Below are 19,631 nucleotides of genomic sequence, written 5' to 3' on the forward strand. Positions count from 1 at the left end.
TTCTTACAAATTCTTACACATACAGAAGGAACCGTCTGCCGGACAGGAGTGCATTTCTATGCAATGTGACAGCATGATCCTGATGACCCCATGTGTGCACACTAACTGTCTGTCTGACCCCGGCAATCAGTATCACTGATTCCTTCGGGGGCAGGACATATAAAGGCTAGGAGATCGCCAACGCTCTGAACAGTCAGCAGACAACACAGACATCAGGTCAGTGAACTAGCAGCACACAAAACACCAACACCCACATGATCACGTGTGCGTAGAAGGAAATCTGAGCATGGTGGAGACTAGGTTCAGACCGCCCAGACCTTGCAGAAATCAGGACTCCACAACCAGGGCATTACAGTCACGCAGCAGCATGACCGGAAGGGTGGCCTCCTGTCCCTTCTGCCGCCGCCGGTCTAATGAGCAGCTGGACCAGGTCTCCACCTTCCCAGGCCGTGGGGAAAGGAGACTGCACCACCAGAACGGGGAGGTCACCCATCATGGTCTCACACCACCGTTCGGTTTTGCTATTACATATACAATGAGCGAAGGTTGGAAGCAACTGGGAGAGTAAGGGACAAAAGGAGCAAAACAATCGAACTTTCAGAACACCCCAGCATTTGGCCCTGCCATCTGTGGGCTCGCTCACCTCCCGCACATCTCGCTGCAGCTTCGTGTTCACCTCCTCGGACTTGATGAGGTCCTTCCGGGCGGTGTCCAGGTCCTCCTCCAGCTCCGCCACGTGGGTGGAGAGGGCGGCCAGGCGCTCCTTCATCTGGCTCTGCTCCCGGGCCTGCTTGTCTATGACTTCCTGCAGCTCCATCACTTTAGCAAGGTCTTCCTCGTGGCTTAAAGAGCCATCGGAGGATCTCTGATGGGGAGAAAAGAACTCTTAAACAGCCTCATCTGAGGAGCTAGGAAGCCAAGTGCTTCTGGGACACAGGGAGAATCAATGAATGTATGCAGTCAGTTGGACCACAACTTCCGCGGGCAAGAGGCTGGGCTGCACTGGGCTGTGGCCCAGCGTTTCCCACAGTCCTGCGTAGACCGCGGACAGGTGCAACCAGGACTGAGAAAGAGACAGAGAGAGCCGAGGACTTGCCTTTCCATTCGTGCTGGGTGTGTTTTCTTGTTCATGATTTATGTCAAGCACCCCATCTGTCAGTGTTTTTTTCTGATTATTCTGTTCTTTAAGAATCATCAGCTAAAACCAAAAAATTGAATATGAGAGTAAAGAACTAAGTAAAGATAGCAAAACTCCTTTTGGAAAAACACAACTATCAACTGTAAACATAGTACAAGAATATCTCCATGGGGACATCAGCCATCCTGACTATGACCGGATTAGTTGAACGAGAACTTACTCCCTACTGGACAGGTGGCACTTAGTGAGATCCTGCAACTCTGGAAGGAAAGTGCCGTTCACCAGTCCTTACACTGACCCCAGGGGCTGGTCCTCACTCAGAAAGACAAACAGCATCTGATATCCACTACCACTGTCTTCATAATTTTTTTAAAATTGAGATAAAAATGTAAAACCCTCATTTCAAACCCCGTGAGGTACCAAGCTTACCTCTTTGTGGGTGGCACCCAGCTCTTCTTCCAGCAAACTACACCTTTCAAGTGCTACTCGTAGGCGCTCCCTCACCTGAAAGCAAACAGGGTTGAGGTGTGTGCATATCTATTTAATGCTTAATGACAGTAATTCTAGTTCACCATCATTGTAACATAACACAAAAGTATACCTTAACGTCTTTCATGATGTTAATGTCAAGAAAAGCCGCTTGTTAATAGCTTAATAGCTTTAAAATTTAGAAAAATCTTCTCACTAAATTATATTATTCAATTCTTAATAACAAATCAATATACAGAATGGAATAAATTTTAAGCCTGGCTGGCGTGGCTCAGTGGTGGAGCGTTGACCTATGAACCAGGAGGTCACGGTTTGATTCCCATTCAGGGCACATGCCAGCATTGCAGGCTCGATCCCCAGTGTGGGGCATGAAGGATCCGCCGATCAATGATTGTCTCTCATCATTGATGTTTCTATATTTCTCTAACTCTCCCTTCCTCTCTGAAATCAATAAAAATATATAACAAAACAACAAAAAATTTAAAACATTTATGCCAACTAATACTTTTAAATTATACAGAACTCTGTCTTCTCACAGGAAAAGTTCGTAAGAGTTTAAGTTGTGCACATACATGCTGCCCACTGAGCAATGCGGCACATGTTCAAGCAGAGAATGACTGCGGGGCTGCTGTACCTTTTCATCCAGAGCTTTGTGGTGCTCAAACAATGACTTGAGTGCTTTGAGGACTTCCACCTCGCTGGACACGCCTGCCGGGGACTGCGCCTGTCTCTTCACCACGGTCATCCGGAGAGACCGCTCGTGCCTGGAGACAAGGCACTCTAAATGTTCTAGCAGCAGCTACAAGAAAGGCCAAAATCACACACGTTTAAGGAACACTCTCAGTATCATATTTGAATCTAGAGCAAATAAGTCCCTTCACTCTCATGCTAACACGAGCCTGACTCCCTTCAATTTGGTCTAAAGTCAGAGAGAACCCTCTCAACTGTATTAAAATATTAGTTCTTCTCATCATCAATTTCAAGCCAGGACTGAGAACACCGAACTGATCAAAGGCAGTGGAGTCACGGGAGATGTTGAAACTGCTTGAAGCCAGACGGAGCGGGTCGTCTTTGAGAAGAAAGCCAGCAGCGCTGATCCGGACAGCGACCCAGAGGCCAGTGTGAGAGCACGCAGACCAGACTCACCCTGGTGTTGTTTCTTTCTGCCTTCAGTTCAGCAATCTCTTCTTCCCGCTCAAGCAGCTGCTCCCTGCACACATTGAGCTCTTTAGTAAGTGCTGCAAACTCCTGGAAAACAGGACAGATGCTGTCAAGCTCCCAGGGCTCACGCAGAGGCAGCCCAGGCCTGGGACAAGGGGTGACCCTCCAGAGAAAGAGGTCAGACCATGAGCCCAGACCACAGACCACCTCCCTCAGACTGCCTGTCAGGCATTCAATGGAGCGAAACTCCTCTGAAATAATTAAAATTATCTGCCAACATTTCACTGCATTTTAAGTTTTTCTCTGTAAAGAACAAAGAAGGGACAAAGGTTCACTTAATAATCAGACATTCAAATTACGAAAAATGGTTGATGTAGATGATTCTAGACAATTTACAAACAGGTGGTATATTCAAGTTCATGCATAAATTCTTTGAAATCAAAGTCAACTTTACCACAGAAATGACACCAGCCATTAGAACCTGACTTTACAAGGCTAGCCCCAAGAGCTTACTTAAGCCCGACGCAAAACTGAAATACTTGAAAGAAGCTGTACCCAGGACTTGAAAAGAAGCAAAACCCAGGACTATTCATGCAAAGTGGGGCACGTGGTCATCCCATCTATGAGAGATGGGTGGACAGAGATGGGAGGGGTAAGACTTCTGAGTATGCCTAATTCTGTGATTCTGATTTTTGGATCATATAAACGTTTTATGTATTTGGAAAAAAATTATATTCCAAATGAAAAATGCAGACCCTAAAATTAAGAATAAACAAAAACAAATGAACCTAACTGTGCTATCAAATTTTGTGTGGTTATGTTATTTCATATTGCTTTAAAACACATTATTCTAACTACACTTGACAGCTGAACAATTGGGGGGGGGGAGGGTTTAGGGGCACTGACCTGCCCATGCAGTAAAAAATGTGCCTGCATATAACTTTTGACTCTCCAAAAACTTAACTACTCATGACCTACTCTTGACTGAAGCCTTACCGATCACATACAGTCGATTAACACATATTTTGTATGTTATGTTATATACTGTATGCTTACAATAAAGTAACTTAAAGAAAATAAACTAAGAAAATTATAAGGAAGAGAAAATACATTTACAGTACCGTATGTGTGTACCGAAAACAAAAAGTGCATATATGTGGGTCTGCACAGTTCATATCCATTTTGTGCAAGGGGCAATTTGCATATATTCTTTTTTTCAAATTGATTTTAGAGAGGCAGGGAGGGGGAGAGGGAAAACATTGCTCAGTCGCCTCCCGTACACTTCCCAACCAGAGATCGAACCCAAAACCTTTTAGTAGACAGGAGGACTCTCCAACCAACTGAGCCACATTGGCCAGGGCTGGGCTGCATATATTCTTAAGATATATTTATTCTAGCCCTGACTGGTTTGGCTCAGTGGATAGAGCGTCGGCCTGTGGACTCAAGGGTCCCAGGTTCAATTCCGGTCAAGGGCATGTACCTTGGTTGCGGGCGCATCCCCAGTAGGGAGAGTGTGGCGGAGGTAGCTGATGGATGTTTCTCTCTCATCGATGTTTCTAATTCTCTATCCCTCTCCCTCCCTCTCTGTAAAAAATCAATAAAATATATTTTTTTAAAAAGATATGTTTATTCTAAAACTCAAAAGAATTGTAAAAACAATTCTAAAACTTGACTCAGTAGGATGATTATAACAATAAGGTACTAAAAATCTAAATAGGATAAAGAAAGTAATGTTGTCCTGGCTGGTTTTGCTCAGTGGTTGGAGCGTCAGCCCAAGAACAGAAGGGTTTTGGGTTTGATTCCGTCAAGGGCATGTACCTGGGTTGCAGGTTCAATCCCGGCCCCAGTTGGGGCGCATATGGGAGGCAGCCAATGGATATGACTCACATCCATGCTTCTTTCTCTCCCCACTCCCCCCACCTCCTTTCCACTCTCTAAAAAAAAAAAATCAATGGAAAAAATATCCTCTGGTGAGAATTAGCCAAAAAAAAATATGAAAAAAATAAGTGACCATTCTAACCAATGGTTCCCACCTTGTGTCCATTCTTGCCCCCACCCCAACCCATTCTCTAAGCAGCATAAGCATGATCTAAAAAAATCCCAACAAACCTCGTCAATCCCTCCACCTGGCCCGTGACACTATTTAAAGAAACCCCCATTCTTTGGCAGGCAAGGCTTTGCCTGCCCGCCCCTGCCTACCTGGCCACCCTCACCTGCTGCACTCCTCCCTTCGCTCCAGGAACAATGGCCTCACTTCCATGGTGTGAGCCATGGCCAAGTTCTTCCTTGCCTCTGGCCTTAGCCCCTGCAGTCACAGTGCTGGGGAAGATCTCACGGCTGGCTTCTCTCAGCCTCGGGATCTTTGACCAAAAGAGAGCCTCCACAGGCCTTTTCTGGGTCTCTCCTGGATCCCAGTGTGCCATAGACAGCACACCTCACACAGCCTTGGCTGGGTCTTTTAACTACGTCATCTGTGAAGATACACCTCACAACCTGTACTTCTGTTGAGAAGCGGTTTGATATGTCAGCTCTCAAAAGACAGGACTCTGTCTGCCTCTACCACGGTCTCCTGGGGATATGGAACTCGAAACCTTAGGGGTTCAGCTGAAAGTGGAAGGCTCGCCTGGCCAGTGTGGCTCAGTGGTTGAGCATCAACCTATGAACCAGGAGGTCACTGTTTGATTCCCAGTCAGGGCACATGCCCAGGTTGCAGGCTCGATCCCCAGTAGGGGTCATGCAGAAGGCAGCCGATCAATAATTCTCTCTCATCATTGATATGTCTCTCTCTCTCTCTCTCTCTCTCTCTCTCTCCTCTCTGAAATCAATAAAAATATATTTAAAAATAAAAAAGTGATCACTGTAGCCCTGGCCAGTGTTGCTCCGCAGTTAGAGTGTCAGCTGACACACCTGTCACAGGTTCATTTTCCGGTCAAGGGCATGTACCTTGGTTGCAGGTTCGATCCCCAGTAGGGGTCATGCAGAAGGCAGCCAATCAATGATTCTCTCTCATCATTGATGTTTCTATTCCTCTCTTCCTTCCTCTCTGAAATCAATACCCCCCACCCCTTTTTAAAAAAGAGTGGAAGGCTGTCTCATGCAGACAATTAAAGGTGTTGACACAGGAAGACAAGGCAGGGCTGCTTTAAAAAAGATGGCAAGTTGTGCAAAAAACACAAGATACAAATGGGCCAGTGCTACTTGGAAAGGATATATTTAACCGTTTCATTAACTAGGAACCATGGAAATAAGCACGGTCTCCTGAGTGAGGTTCTGCCAAGTCACTGAGGCACACCAGGGGGACCATCGTAACAGCCTACCCCCAGTGAGGAGGCCTTGGCTAACTTGACCACACCCTGATTAGGAGGTCGGTCTCCCTAAACTCGTGCACTGACTTAAGCTCAGTCCGTGCTTGATTGCCTTGTTGAAAGCCCTGAAAATGGAATTACAGTTGACCGCTGCTCCGCCTCTGGCTGTGACCCCCGGAGCCCCTCCACCCCGGCCCCTAGCTGCATACACTTCCCTGTGGGGGTGGGAGCTGCACTCTCCAATGTTCAGGAGCGTCTCTACCCCAGTTCCTTTGTCTCCCCAGCATCAGAGCTTTTCCAGATCTCATCCTCCCAACCAGTCCACCCAGCACACTTGATACTGCCACCAGCTTCCCCTAAACCTCTGCTGTGACAACCGACACATCTGATGCAAGTAGGCTTCTCACTAAGTTGTGATTTCCGCCCCCCCCCCAATATATTTTTATTGATTTCAGAGAGGGAAGGGAGAGGGACAAAAAGATAGAAACATTAATGATGAGAAAGAATCATTGATCGGCTGCCTCCTGCATGCCCCCCCCACTGGGGATCAATGTGCCCTGACAGGAATTGAACTCTGACCTCCTGGTTCATAGGTCCATGCTCAACCACTGAGCAACACTGACCCGGCTGAGTTGTGATTTTTAAGACCTTGTTCAGGCCTGGCTGGTGTGGCTCAAGTGATTGGGGTTGTCCCATGCATCAGGTCACGATTCAGTTCCCAGTCAGGGCACATGCCCGGGGTTGCAGGTTTGTTCCTGGCCGGGGTGAATACGGGAGGCAGCTGATCGATGTTTCTCTCTCACAATGATATTTTTTTCTCTCTCTCCCTCACTGTCTAAAATCAATTAAAACATTTAAAAAAGAAAACACCTTATTCGTTAGGGTGTCTGAGTCTTATATACACTCCTGTCTCAGGGATTAGCAGACTCTGGGAGAGAGGCGGGCAAAATTTGGGGTCCCACCAATACTCAACCTGAACAATCGGATTCTCTTTTCTCAGTTTCATATACTAGGGTTCTCTGAGAGAAATGTGTTTCAAAAATCTCACTTGTTGCTTTCAAACAAATCTGATCTGATACACATACAACACTGCTTTCCCACCAATACTCATTATTTTCAATTACCCAAGGAAGAGTTCACAAAAATGAACATATGCTGGGTCATCATCAGGCAAGCTCAACACACCTCAAAGGACTGAAATAAAGCGGTATCCTTAGGAATTTCAGTGGATTGACAGTTTATGTCCCCTCCAAACCCTCCACCCTGCCCCAAGGTGACGGTATGAGAAGGCAGGAACTTTGGGAGGTGATTAGGTTGTGAGTGAACAGAGCTCCTTTGCTCCTGTCACTATGTGAAGAGTGAGAAGCTGGCCATCTACACACCAGGAAGCAGGCTCTCACCGACATCGAATCTGCTGCACCGTGACCTTGGACTTCCCAGCCTCCAGACCATGAGAAATAAATTCTGTTGTTTATAAGACAGCTAGTCTATGGTACTGTTATAGTAGCCTGAAAAGACTAAGACAGGTATCTTCATGAAATTAAGCTAGAAATCAACACAAAGATAAATAGAAAATCCCCCAAACGTTGGGAAGCAGTATACTTTCTAAAAAACTTTATGACAAAAAAAGATACTACAATGAAAAAATTTTAAATATTTTAATATGTTTTTACTGATTTTTTTTTTTTTTTTTTTTTAGATAGAGAGAGAGGAAGGGAGAGGGAGAGATAGAAACATGGATGAGAGAGAAACACCAACGTTGATCAGCTGCCTCCTGCACACCACTTGCTGGGGATCAGCCCAAAACCCGGGCATATGCTCTGACTGGGAATTGAATGGGTGACCTCCTGGTTCATGGGTCGATGCTCAACCACTGAGCTACACCATTTAATATTTTTACCTAAAGAATAAAAATTTGGCTTATCAAAACTTGTGGAATGCAACTAAAGGTGTGCTTAGAGGGAAACTTACAGTCTTAAACACATATATTGGAAAAGAAGAAAAGCTAAAAATCAATTAAGCATCTATCTCAAGAAACTAGAAAAAAGAACAACAAATAAAAAGTAGATGGAAGGAAAAAAATTAATGAAGCCCTAACCGGTTTGGCTCAGTGGACAGAGCATCGGCCTGCGGACTGAAAGGTCCCAGGTTCGATTCCGGTCAAGGGCATATACCTTGGTTGCGGGCACATCCCCAGTAGGAGGTATGCAGGAGGCAGCTGATTGATGTTTCTCTCTCATCCATGTTTCTAACTCTCTATCCCTCTCCCTTCCTCTCTGTAAAAAAATCAATAAAATATATTTTAAAAAAATAATGAAATAGAAAACAAATATTACATAGGGAAAAAAATCAATAAAGCCAAAAGTTGGTTCTCTGAAAAGATTAATACAATTGATAAACCCCTAGCCAGACCAGCAAGAAAAAGAAATAAAGCACAGCCAAAACCGGTTTGGCTCAGTGGATAGAGCGTCGGCCTGCGGACTCAAGGGTCCCAGGTTCGATTCCGGTCAAGGGCATGTACCTTGGTTGTGGGCACATCCCCGTGGGGGGTGTGCGGGAGGCAGCTGATCGATGTTTCTCTCTCATCGATGTTTCTGGCTCTCTGTCCCTCTCCCTTCCTCTCTGTAAAAACTCAATGAAATATATATATAAAAAATAATAATAAAAAGAAATAAAGCACAGTGACCAATATCAAATAATTGTAAAGGGGACATGAGCCACTTCACACTCACTAACTGAAAAGTTCGGGTGAACTGAATGAATTCCTAGGTAGACACAAGAAACAGAAAATAAGAAAAATCCTATTTCCGTGTAAGAAAATGAATCTGAAATTGAAGCCTTCTCACACACAAAAACAAACCCTACACCAGCTTCTTCCAAAAATCTAGAGGAAAAGAACACCAATCTCACAGGAACCCTCCTGGGAACCCATGAGGAACACGTCCACCTTGTTTTATGCGACCAGCGTAACCCTGACCAAACCCAACAAACAGAATGCACTGTAAAGCACGGGGCTCGAAAATACGTACAGATATTTAGCGTCAGAGACACTCAGTGCAGAAAAGTGTTGGATGCTACAGATCCATCATGATTCCATAGTTTCAATTATAATTTACTTGCAAGGCTACACTAATGTTTTTGCTTGACTCATTACAAGATACGTTTCTTGGCTCTCAATTAGGTTTTCAATGAGGATGTAACAAAATAAGAATTTTGAGACTAGAAATTATTTTTTAAAAAACTGAAATAAGTTCATTCCTAGTTAATTATAATAGAGGCATAAAATTTTATTGGGCAAGTAGATAACATACATGTATTGAAACATAATACTTCTTTGAACTTCATTAGGCTTTCATATACTCATTTCTATTTAATTATAACTAAATCACCATCATTTATTGCCAAGTTGGAAACACTGTCAAATATATACTTTCAATAAAGGCAATTCAAAAAAGTAAAATTACAGACCAATTTCTCATGAATGCCGATGAAATAATTCTAAAATATATTAACAACAACAAAAACAGTGAAAGAAGAATACACTGAGGTCAGGTTGGGATTATTACAGAATTTCAAAAAAAATTTTTTTTAAGTTAAACCACCACATAAAAGAAAAATCACTTGATACAAACTGATGGTCACCAGATGAGCAGGGAAGGCAGAGGGTGGAGGCTGGGTGAAAAGGGGGAAGGGATTAATATGTATGAATTGCCAGTTATAAGAATAGTCATAAAGTATAGCATAGGGAATATGGTCAATAATACTGTGGGAACTATGCATAGTACCAAATAGGAACTAGACTTATGGGGGAATATCACTCTGTAAGTTATATAAGTATCTAACCTCTATACTGTACCCCTGAAACTAATCATATTGAATCTCAACTGTAATTGAAAAATTTTAAAGTAAAAAAGTTAACATAATAATTTAATTCATTATTTTAAAAATGCTTAGCAAATTAAAAATAGAGTATTTTCAAATTTGGATAAAAATATCTAAAAAGAAGCTACATCAAATATCACTTATGGTAAAATACAGAATGCTTTCCCTCTGATATTGGAAGCGACACAAGGAAACCTATTCTCATCACTTCTACTTAACACTGTACTGCAGATCTTAGCCAGTACAATAAGGCAAGAAAAAGAAAAATGGGTATAGCACTGGGAAAGAAAAAAAAAAGAAAGTGTTGTTTGCAGACACAATGTGTACGCATAGAAAATACAAGAATTATTATTAGAAATATATTTAGCAAATGAATATCCAAAAAGTTCTATCTCTATATACCAGTAATACACAATTGCATAATTTAATTCGTAAAGATATAATTTAATGGCATCAAAAATATCAAATACCTATGAATAAATTAAACACGTATTAAACATACACAGAAAACTGTAAAATACTAAGACATGTTAAAGAACATCTAAATAAATGGTGGACTATATTGTGTTCATGGCTTATAAGACCAATATTAAAAAGATGTCAGTATTCCCCACATTGGTCTACAGATTTAATGCAATCTCAATTAAAATCCCAGCACATTTTCTGGGGAGGGACTGCCAAGTAGATCCTAAAATTTATCTGAAAACACAAAGGGTCAAGATTAGCTAGATAATCATGAATCAGAGCAAAGCTGGAGGACTTAAATTACCAGCTATCAAGACTGACTAAATCTACAGTAAGTTAGAGTGTGGCATTTGTGCAAAGATAACCTAAAGATCAAGGGCACAGGGAGTCCAGAAACAGACCCATCCATTTACAGTGACTTGATTTATGACAGAGTCGACACTGCAGTGCACTAGGGAAGGATGGTCTTCTTAATAAATTACGTGGTGTCATTTGGTTATCCATATATTTCAGGTGGGGGAAGGATCTTGGCCCCTATCTCACACCATAAACAAAAATCAATTTCCGATGGATTATAGATCTAAATGTGACAGATAAAACAAGAAAGCTTTCTCAGGAAAACGCCTTCATGAACTTCATGATATCGTGCAATGAACCAAGAGCATCAACTGGGCTGCATTAAAATGAAAACTTATCAAAAGATACCACTGAGAGAGTGAAGAGGCAAACACAAGAACGTAAAAGAAAATCTGCCAATCATACACGCACTCAACACCCACCAGACAGCGAGAATGAAAGAACCGATGAGACCACGTACTAGAGAACCACTGATTGCTCAAACACTGCAGGTGGTACAAAGTGGTACCAACACCACTCGGGGCAGTGTGCACTGAGGCTGATCAAATGCACACCACTACTTGTCACTCCTCTGAACACACCTAATAGGAATGTATACAGATCTGCACCCAAAAAACAAGCAAGGATATTCAGGGCAGCATTTAAAAAACTAGAAACAACCCAGATACCCACAAACAGTAGAAAGAATAAGTTATGATAGCCCTGGCTGGTGTGGCTCAGTTGGTTAAAGCAGTATCCCATGCACTGGAAGGTCATGCCTAACAATCAATGTCTCTCTCTCACATCAATGTTTCTCTCTCCCGTCCTCCCTCTCTAAAATCAATTTTAAAAATAAATAAGTTATGGTATATTCATTCATATATTGGGTTACTAGACAGCAGATGAGAATAAACAAAGCTACATAAGACAACGTGGATGGATCTCACATACAATGTTGAATGAAATAATCAAGAAACAAAATATACATATTACTTTACTGCATTTATATAAAGTCAAGAACATGCCAAAGCAATCATCACCCAAAGTCAAAAGCGGGCGTGCTGGTGTGGCTCAATGGCTGAACATCAACCTATGAACCAGGAGGTAACGGTTCAATTCCTGGTGAGGCCATATGCCCTGGTTGCGGGCTCCAATCCATGTGGATTGTGCAGGAGGCAGCAGATCAATGACTCTCTCACATCATTGATGTTTCTATCTCTCTCTCCCCCCCTTCCTCTCTGAAATCAATAAAAATATTTAAAAAAAGAAAAAGTCAAGACTGTCATTTTCTACTGATATTTGTTTTATATATTGGGTTTCTGAATACAAGTTTTCTTGAAGAGTTCCTATGGTTTTAAAAAAAAATCTGAAAACCACTGGAACAAATAAAATTAAAAATCCTTCCAAAAAAAGGGGGGGCATAGTTAGCTTTGGGGGACAATTACCCGGAGCAGGTAGGAGGGGCTTCTGGGAAGCTTGGTAATGTCCTGTTTCTTGATCCAGAGGTGGTTACAAGAGTGTGTTCACTTTGTGAAGAATTCAGAGATGTACACTTATGATATGTGAATTTCCCTGTATGTTATATTCAGATTTTGAAGTATATACTTGCCTACATAATGTGCCAGGAGAACAAATGTACTTATCTGATTCATATGCCTCCTATCTGGCTACACTGTTAACCACCAAACAGGAGATAAATGCCAAGAAAGGGAAGCGTCCAAAGCACGTTTACTTGATGGTTCCTGTGTTTCTGAAATGCTGGCCCCGGGCGCTTAGGTGTTGAGGTGACTGTGTGACACCATCTCTACTTAATGAGGCATTTCCAGGTTACCACACTGAGCAGTAGCTAGAAACAAATCATTGAGCAACTGTCTCACCCCACTGGTGCGACAACCCCCTGTACTGCACAAAACTCCGGTCCCTTCCCTGTTGGGCCTTGTGCTCCTTTTAAATAAACTAGCTCACCAAATATGTAAGTATTTGACATACACCTCAGGATATGTACCTACCTCAAATTACATGAAAACGAATACAATCACACACACAAAACACCACAACTGAAAAGATTTACAAATACACTAAAATCTGGCAAGAGATAACATGACCAATCCTTTTAAGCTTCTGGTAATAAAATCTGACCTAAATAAAATTGGTAATTTACAGGATTGGAATGAGAAAAAACTTAATGATTCTCTAATCCAAAAAAAAGGAAATATTATAGCACTAACATTAAATTATTGCTGCTAAAAAAGAAATCCAAATGTTAGACTTATCAATCTTTCAGGACAGCCGACTAAAGCCAGGAAGCGCATTAAGGCCAGTAATTATTCATTCACTAATTCAGCGCTGCAGACCCACCACGAGAGCATCACTGTGTGCCTACTCAGGGCTGCCTGAGAGCACCATCAAGGCAGCTCTTATGAATAAGTAAAACGGCACCTAGACAGCTCATAAACACCCAAGTCACTTTCCTCTCTCCCACCAGGCTGTGCCTTTTACCTTACATTCCAGTTGCCATTTTCTCCCTTCACCTATCATTAAATCCTCATTCAGCTCCATAATAAACGGGTTTGAAGCGCTGGTCCAAACGTAACATACTTAAATGAACAACTGCAGCTTTAGAATTCTCATGTGCCAAGGAGAAAGTTCCAAAGCAATCAGTCCAGTCTTCTATTTCCTAGAACAAGTTTCATTTACAACACGCAGGTGTCCTGATAGAGGTGGACTGTACAAGTATTTTCCTGTGAAACCAATCCTATTTGTCCACTCAATTTGACACAATCCACGGGAAATACCCATTTAACAAGAAATGGCTGAAGGCGAGCGATCAAAAGGCACCACGTAGCTTGACTGTTCCAAGGTCCTTTTTCAAACACTTGGGAGCACCACCCCAAATCCAGTTCCTCCTGCCGCCCCGAAGAAAGGAACGAGAGTAATGAGGTGTTTCCACATGACTTCAGAGGGCAGAACCTTTTTCCCTGAGAAGTTTAATCCTCAGGACCTGGCTCTACAGCTCTTACCAATACCAGAACCCCATCAACTCACAAATGGTCAGGCAAAGTACTCATCTCAAAATACCGACACCATCAAGATGACCCCACTCGGCAGACACCCATCTGTAAAGCTGCAGGGGAGGGAAGCGCATCGTACCTGCGGAAGTGCAGTGTTGAGCTGCCTCTGCAAGGAATCTCTTTCATGGCCAACCTCGTGCAGTTTCCCCTGGGTTAACGCCAGTGTCTCCTGAGTCTCTCTCAGCGTCTCCAGAAGGCGGTCCTTCTCCTCCAGCATGGACACCATCAACTGTTCAAAATGCGAATCTGCATCTGGCTGCGACGGCGAGCCGGACCCATGGCTCCCACTTCCTCCTGGGGGGCCTTCTGCTTCACTGATGGTTGGCATCACCTCGCACATCATCTTGAAAGAAAAGACCCGGACTACAGTCAGCAAGTGCAAAGTAAGGCCTCTGGCAAAGCTGCAACTTTAGAGCTACCTGTCGTTAATAAATGAAAGGCTGACAGCCGCATTCTCAGATCTGCTCGTTAAGCTCTGAGCATGACAAACTGGGAAAACACACACATGCAAACCACAAGATGAAGACATTAACAGACAATGATCCATAAAGGACATAAAGAGCAAACCCTTGGTATTTTGTTTGCAAAGCTGTCTTTTCTAGATGTTGAAAACACGTGTGCTTCTGTAACCTATTCCCCCCCCCCCCCCCCCCCCATTTCCCGGTAGGGGAAAGAAAGTCGAAACACACGCCACCCAATCAGTCTTCAGGAAAAGCACAGGAGCACACAGCCAGTGAAACCGACAAGTACAAATGCACCAGGCATCTTACAGGAATGTGTGCAGTCAGCTCCTGGGGAAGGACTGACGGCTCCCTGAATTCTTGGGCTGGATTTGGGGAGCGCTAAAAAGACTGGATTCCTTAGGGGCTGGGAGACATGTTTTTCAATGGCTGCAATGGTTGGTCCGACAATCTAACTTACGTAAGTTACCAGACCAAAAAAAAAAAAATTCCACAATGGAAATATAGCAGGTCGATACAGCCGTGACGGCTAGGAAAGAAAAGTGAAAGGGGAGATTATGAGAGGCTATTAAGTGTCTCAAATATAAGGACGGGGCCAGGGAAAGGAGGGCCGGTGCCCGAAGCTGCCGGCGGTATTCCCGGCTCGGCAGACCCCCGAGAGGGAGATGCCCAAGACCACGCACCGGACGGCCATCACGACCTCTCCACGCTCACACTCGCACCAGGTGCTGCGGGTCCCCGGGCCCCGGGCCCCGGGGTGCTGAGAACCGTTTACAACGGGAGCTCAGCCCGAACCGGGGTTTCTCGCGGCCACAGGTGTTTGCCTTTCGCGCTCGGAGCTGGGATCACCGGGGCGCTGCGGGCAGGGGAGGGGGCGGCGCGCAGTGCCTAGAGCTCGTCCCTCGGGGCGCGGGCGGGGAACGCATCCTCCCGGGGTCCCGCCGGGGTTCCAGCGGGCGCCCGCAGGGCTCTCCCACCGACCCCGCGCCGCGGGCCCCGCCCCCAGTTCCCGCCCGGCGCCCCCCGGAGCGCGCCCTACCCGCGAGGCTGACATTAATCGGCAGCGGTGCCGTCCCGGGGAGGGGCTGGCTCCCGGGACCCCGCTCCGCCCGAGCCTGCCTCAGTCTCCCGCTCCCTTACCTTGCTCGCCGGCGGGAGCAGGCAAGGAGGCTCCGCGGCGGTTCCCGGGCGGCCGCTCGCTCCGGGCGAGCTCGGGGCCCGACGAAGGCAGCCCGCGCCCGCGCGCGCCCCGCGCCCCGGCCCCGGGCCCGCCGCCCCCAGTCACTAAGGCCGGCCCGCGGCCGGACACTGGCGGAGCACGGGAGGAGCGGGCCCGGCTGCGCGTCGCCGGCGTCAACGTGCCCGACGTCGGGCGCGTCGGCGTAGCGTCAGCGCCGAGCGCCGCCGGACCGGTCCGCCCCGCCCCGGGGAGGGGCGTTGAGCAAGAACCGTGGCGGCCGAGAGCGCAAGCGCCGCCTCCTCAGGTGGGGCGGTCTGCGCCTCCCGGGCGCCGATTGGGTGGGCGCTGCCGGAGCCCCGCCCCCACGGGCCCCGCCCAGGTCGGGGTCGCCTCCCTGGAGTCGTGGCTCGGGGCTCGGGTCCTGACAGCATCTGGCACCTCCCGGCTGCCCCCAAATCTCCTACTGCGCGAGGACTCCAAAGCCATCATGGAGCGTCTGCTCTGTATCAGACTCTGAGCCAGACACTTCCCGACGTCACGTCTCCACACCTGGCTGGAGAGCGCGCGCGGGCGGAAGTCACCTGCTGGCAGGTCCGAGCCCGCGGCGTCGCTTCCGGAGCCTGCGCGGAACCGATCCTTACCGGACTCCCAAGGACGCGGTTTCTACGCAAGACCCACTGACCTCGCTTTACCTGCTGTGGCCGGAGAGGCAGGGATGGGCTGCGCTGGAAGCCGAGTCCCCAGGCGCTGTGTGGTGAATGCAGGCTTTGGAGCCAGGCGCGGCTGGTTGGCTCCCGCAGATACTTCTGGCGGTGTGCGCTTCTCGCAGTGCGCGCCTGAGTCTGACTCAGGAGAACCTGTCTGGCATTCAGAGCCTTATCTCTAGAATGGGAAGAGGATCCAGAACTACCCCAGGGCTTTCCTAATAAGCAGAACATCTGCAAAGAGCAACCAGATGAGAACCTGGCTGGGAGGCACTCTGCAAATGATGGTCATTTTTTATCCTTATTCATGTGCCTGTTTCAGCCTTACTCAAACCTTTTCAAACAGCAGCTCTGTGCCAAGTCCTGTGCTAGATCCTGCAGGTACAGATATTGATAAAGACACCTTTAATACGTGAAAGCAGATGCTCCCCCTCCGGGTTTCACTCTTGGAGCACGGACTTTTCACAAACCAGAATGTCAGGGCATGTTGCCAGGCGCCACTGGCCACCGTCTGGCTATTTCTGATGAGGCAGCCAGGAGTCCCTGAATTACCCAAGTCTACATAAAGGCAATATGGGGGGGTGGGGGCAGTGAACCCTACCCAGGCTGATTGCTTGACTCCCCCAGATTGCTACCTCAGATTGGCTTTCTTAACTCCCAGAGTCCAGGACCACACCTTTTTTTCTTCATGTATTCATTCATTCAATAAATATTTATTGAGTGACTGCATATAAACATGAATTTGCACCCCTAACCCAGGGCCTGGAACAGAGGAAAGTCTACAGCTCTCCTTACATGTACCAGCTTAATTCATCCAGCCCACATTTGCACCATGCTCATAAAGTACCTGCCCCCTAAGAAATCAGGAAAAAATAAATACCTGGCAGGAGAGATAGCATGATCACAAAGGTGGTTTTCCCACAGCGAGGCTTATCCATTGCACTCCAGATGTGCTGACCCCTGCGATTTCCCCAAGTGTAGGAAGCTTGACTGAATAACTTGTGGTAGTGGGGGCAGACTACCAACGCGCTCTCCCCTGGGGGTGGGGTGGGGGGGGGGGGAAGAAATGGGGAAGATACCCAAGTTTAGTTCAATGGGGTGGAATGTTCATTCATTTTATGAATGTTTTTAGGGCCCTATGTGCCAGGTGTGGCCTAGGTTTGGGGAACACAGAGCTAAGACATCACTTCCCCCCCAGTTTACAGCCTGGAGGGGCGAAGAAAAACAGAGTGCTGCAATGTCTGTCTTATAAACGACGTGTGACTGGTGCAGAGGGACCATAGAAGGGGGACCCAACTCTCCAGTTGGCATCAGGGGGCTCCACAGAGGAGATCTGAGCTGGGTCTCAAAGGATGAGCAGTTTTCCAAGCAGAGAAGGGAGAAGCCCATTTGGTGTAGCTCCAGTAAAGTGAGATGCCAGTTTTCACTAATTTTCTTTCTTTCATTCATTCATTCATTCATTCATTCATTCATTTCAATCCCCCAGATTCCAAATTCAGTAAGAGAAAGCTGTAAACAAGCTAAATGGCCAACAAAAAGGGATTGGTTAAATCATTTTCTTTCCAAATGACAGAAAGTGTGATGACATTCTCAGTCATGTTTTGATAACTATCTAATCACAGGCAAAATTCTATATCCTGTTAGTGGTGGTAGTTACAGGACTCTACATGTTTGTCAAAACTCACACAACTGTACACTAATATGTAAAATATGCCCTAATTTTTAAAAGTGGGAAAAACCTTTCTAAAAAAGCAAGTTACAAACAAGTATATACAGAGTGAGTCCAAATTCAAAAAAGAAAGCAGGCTGTGTTTAGATGAAGCATGTATGATATAAACTTGATCTCTCACACAAAAAGCTCTAGAATGTTATTAATCAAGTGATAGAATTGTGATAAAATGGGTTTGTTTTTTAAAAATATATACTTTTATTGATTTCAGAGAGAAAGGGAGAGGGAGAGAGAGAGAAACATCAATGATGAGAATCATCAATCGGCTGCTTCCTGCATGCCCCCTACTGGGGATTGAGTCTGCCACCAAGGACATGTGTCCTGATTGGGAATTGAACCATGACCTCCTGGTTCATAGGTTGATGCTCAACCACCAAGCCACACCAGCTGGGCAACAAAATAAGTTTTACGTGAAATGAAATGAAATTTTAAGCCTCAAATTTATAAGAGAAAAACATACACATCCATACATGAAAATATTAGTGTTGTACATTTCTCTGTATAAGCATATGTTTTCCTGCAGAGGGACACATCAGAATGTTGGCAGTGGTTGTCTGAGTGGGGCGTGGGTAGTTTTCATGTCTTTCTTTGTGCTAGTCTGTACTTCCTAGATACTTTATGGTGAATGTGCACTACTTTTATGGGGGGTGGGGGCACAAATCTTATTTTAATAAAACCTAGGCAAGAATGAACCATGGAGAATAGCTCAGGAAGCTAAAATTACTTTTAGATGCAGTTATCTGTACCACCCAACGAAACTGTTTCCCAGAAGTATTCATTTGAACGACATTGTAGAGATTGGGTGGCATCCTTGTAAGCCTCAGTCAGGAAAACAATGAACATGGGAAATGCTTTGGCTCCAATTCTTCTAAAGTTTCGATAAAGAAAATAAGGTCGTTTCCAAAGAAGACATACAAATGGCCAACAGGTATATGAAAAAGTACTCAATATCACTAATCATCAGGGAAATGAAAATCAAAATCACAATGAGATATCACCTCGCAATATTAGAATGGCTATTATCCAAAGAGACAAGAGATAACAAAAAAGAAAAAAAAAAGAAAATAAGGTCATATGGGTGGGGAGGGGGTAGACAGTTTATTACTATGCCTTGGGTTGTGTCTTCACAAATGTGCCACCAGCCTCGGCTCCGGATAGTGTAGTTAGTTGTCAACCTTGAGCATGACCCAAGCCGCCTCTCCTTTCTAGAGATGCAAGCAACCCAAGGAATCCTGTGAGATCAGAGTATCACAGAGATCTGGGTGTGTCTCAAACCCCCAAGAATATGTAAGAACCTAATGAAGGGTGGTGTGACAAGCAGCCAGAAGGTCTGGGCTGGAAGAGCTGCGTGGGTGGATGGTGGGACATGGGACCCTCCCTGTTGGAGGAAGAAACTAAGCGCAGAGATGCAAAAGGGATTTTCCCACTGGCACCCAGCCAGGCTGGGGCAGAGATGGGACTGGAGCTTTGAGTGAACCGAGGCTATTGGTTCCTGAGTCCACCCTGCTTGGATTTTCCATGTACCCCGGTTAAGGTGGGAGGTCAGTAAACGAGGAGACAGGGAAAGAAAGCAAGTACTTCGCTTGTTCATCTCATTTAATTCTTAAAGTAACTCCCCAGATGGGTTCCTTTATCTTCCCATTTTGCAGATGAGGAAACTGAGGCCCGAGTGGCCGATAAGCAGGGAGATCGATCGTCAGTCCAGTTGTT

General features: G+C 45.5%; 1 protein-coding gene and 1 non-coding gene across 5 annotated transcripts in view; one reads left to right on the top strand and one right to left on the bottom strand.

The window, feature by feature from the left end:
• The window catches only part of PPFIA1 (PTPRF interacting protein alpha 1), a 56,207-nt gene extending 40,531 nt beyond the window's left edge, over nucleotides 1-15,676 (bottom strand). For all 4 annotated transcript variants that reach the window (XM_008146839.3, XM_008146838.3, XM_054724680.1 and 1 more), the window contains exons 1-7: nucleotides 15,449-15,676; nucleotides 13,927-14,190; nucleotides 2,774-2,875; nucleotides 2,262-2,426; nucleotides 1,568-1,642; nucleotides 1,097-1,198; nucleotides 644-865 (exon numbers count right to left, since the gene is read on the bottom strand). In XM_008146839.3, coding sequence (XP_008145061.2) covers nucleotides 644-865; nucleotides 1,097-1,198; nucleotides 1,568-1,642; nucleotides 2,262-2,426; nucleotides 2,774-2,875; nucleotides 13,927-14,190 — 930 coding nt within the window. In that variant the 5' untranslated portion in view covers nucleotides 15,449-15,676. The remainder of the gene's footprint in view (nucleotides 1-643; nucleotides 866-1,096; nucleotides 1,199-1,567; nucleotides 1,643-2,261; nucleotides 2,427-2,773; nucleotides 2,876-13,926; nucleotides 14,191-15,448) is intronic.
• Nucleotides 15,677-17,064: 1,388 nt separating this feature from the next.
• Nucleotides 17,065-17,231, top strand: LOC114233560 (U1 spliceosomal RNA). Its single transcript, XR_003619708.2, has one exon. It is a non-coding gene; the product is annotated as a U1 spliceosomal RNA (small nuclear RNA).
• The last annotated feature ends 2,400 nt before the right edge of the window (nucleotides 17,232-19,631 follow it).

This window comes from Eptesicus fuscus, chromosome 13 (genome assembly GCF_027574615.1).
Source record: "Eptesicus fuscus isolate TK198812 chromosome 13, DD_ASM_mEF_20220401, whole genome shotgun sequence".
NCBI classification, from domain to species: Eukaryota; Metazoa; Chordata; class Mammalia; order Chiroptera; family Vespertilionidae; genus Eptesicus; species Eptesicus fuscus.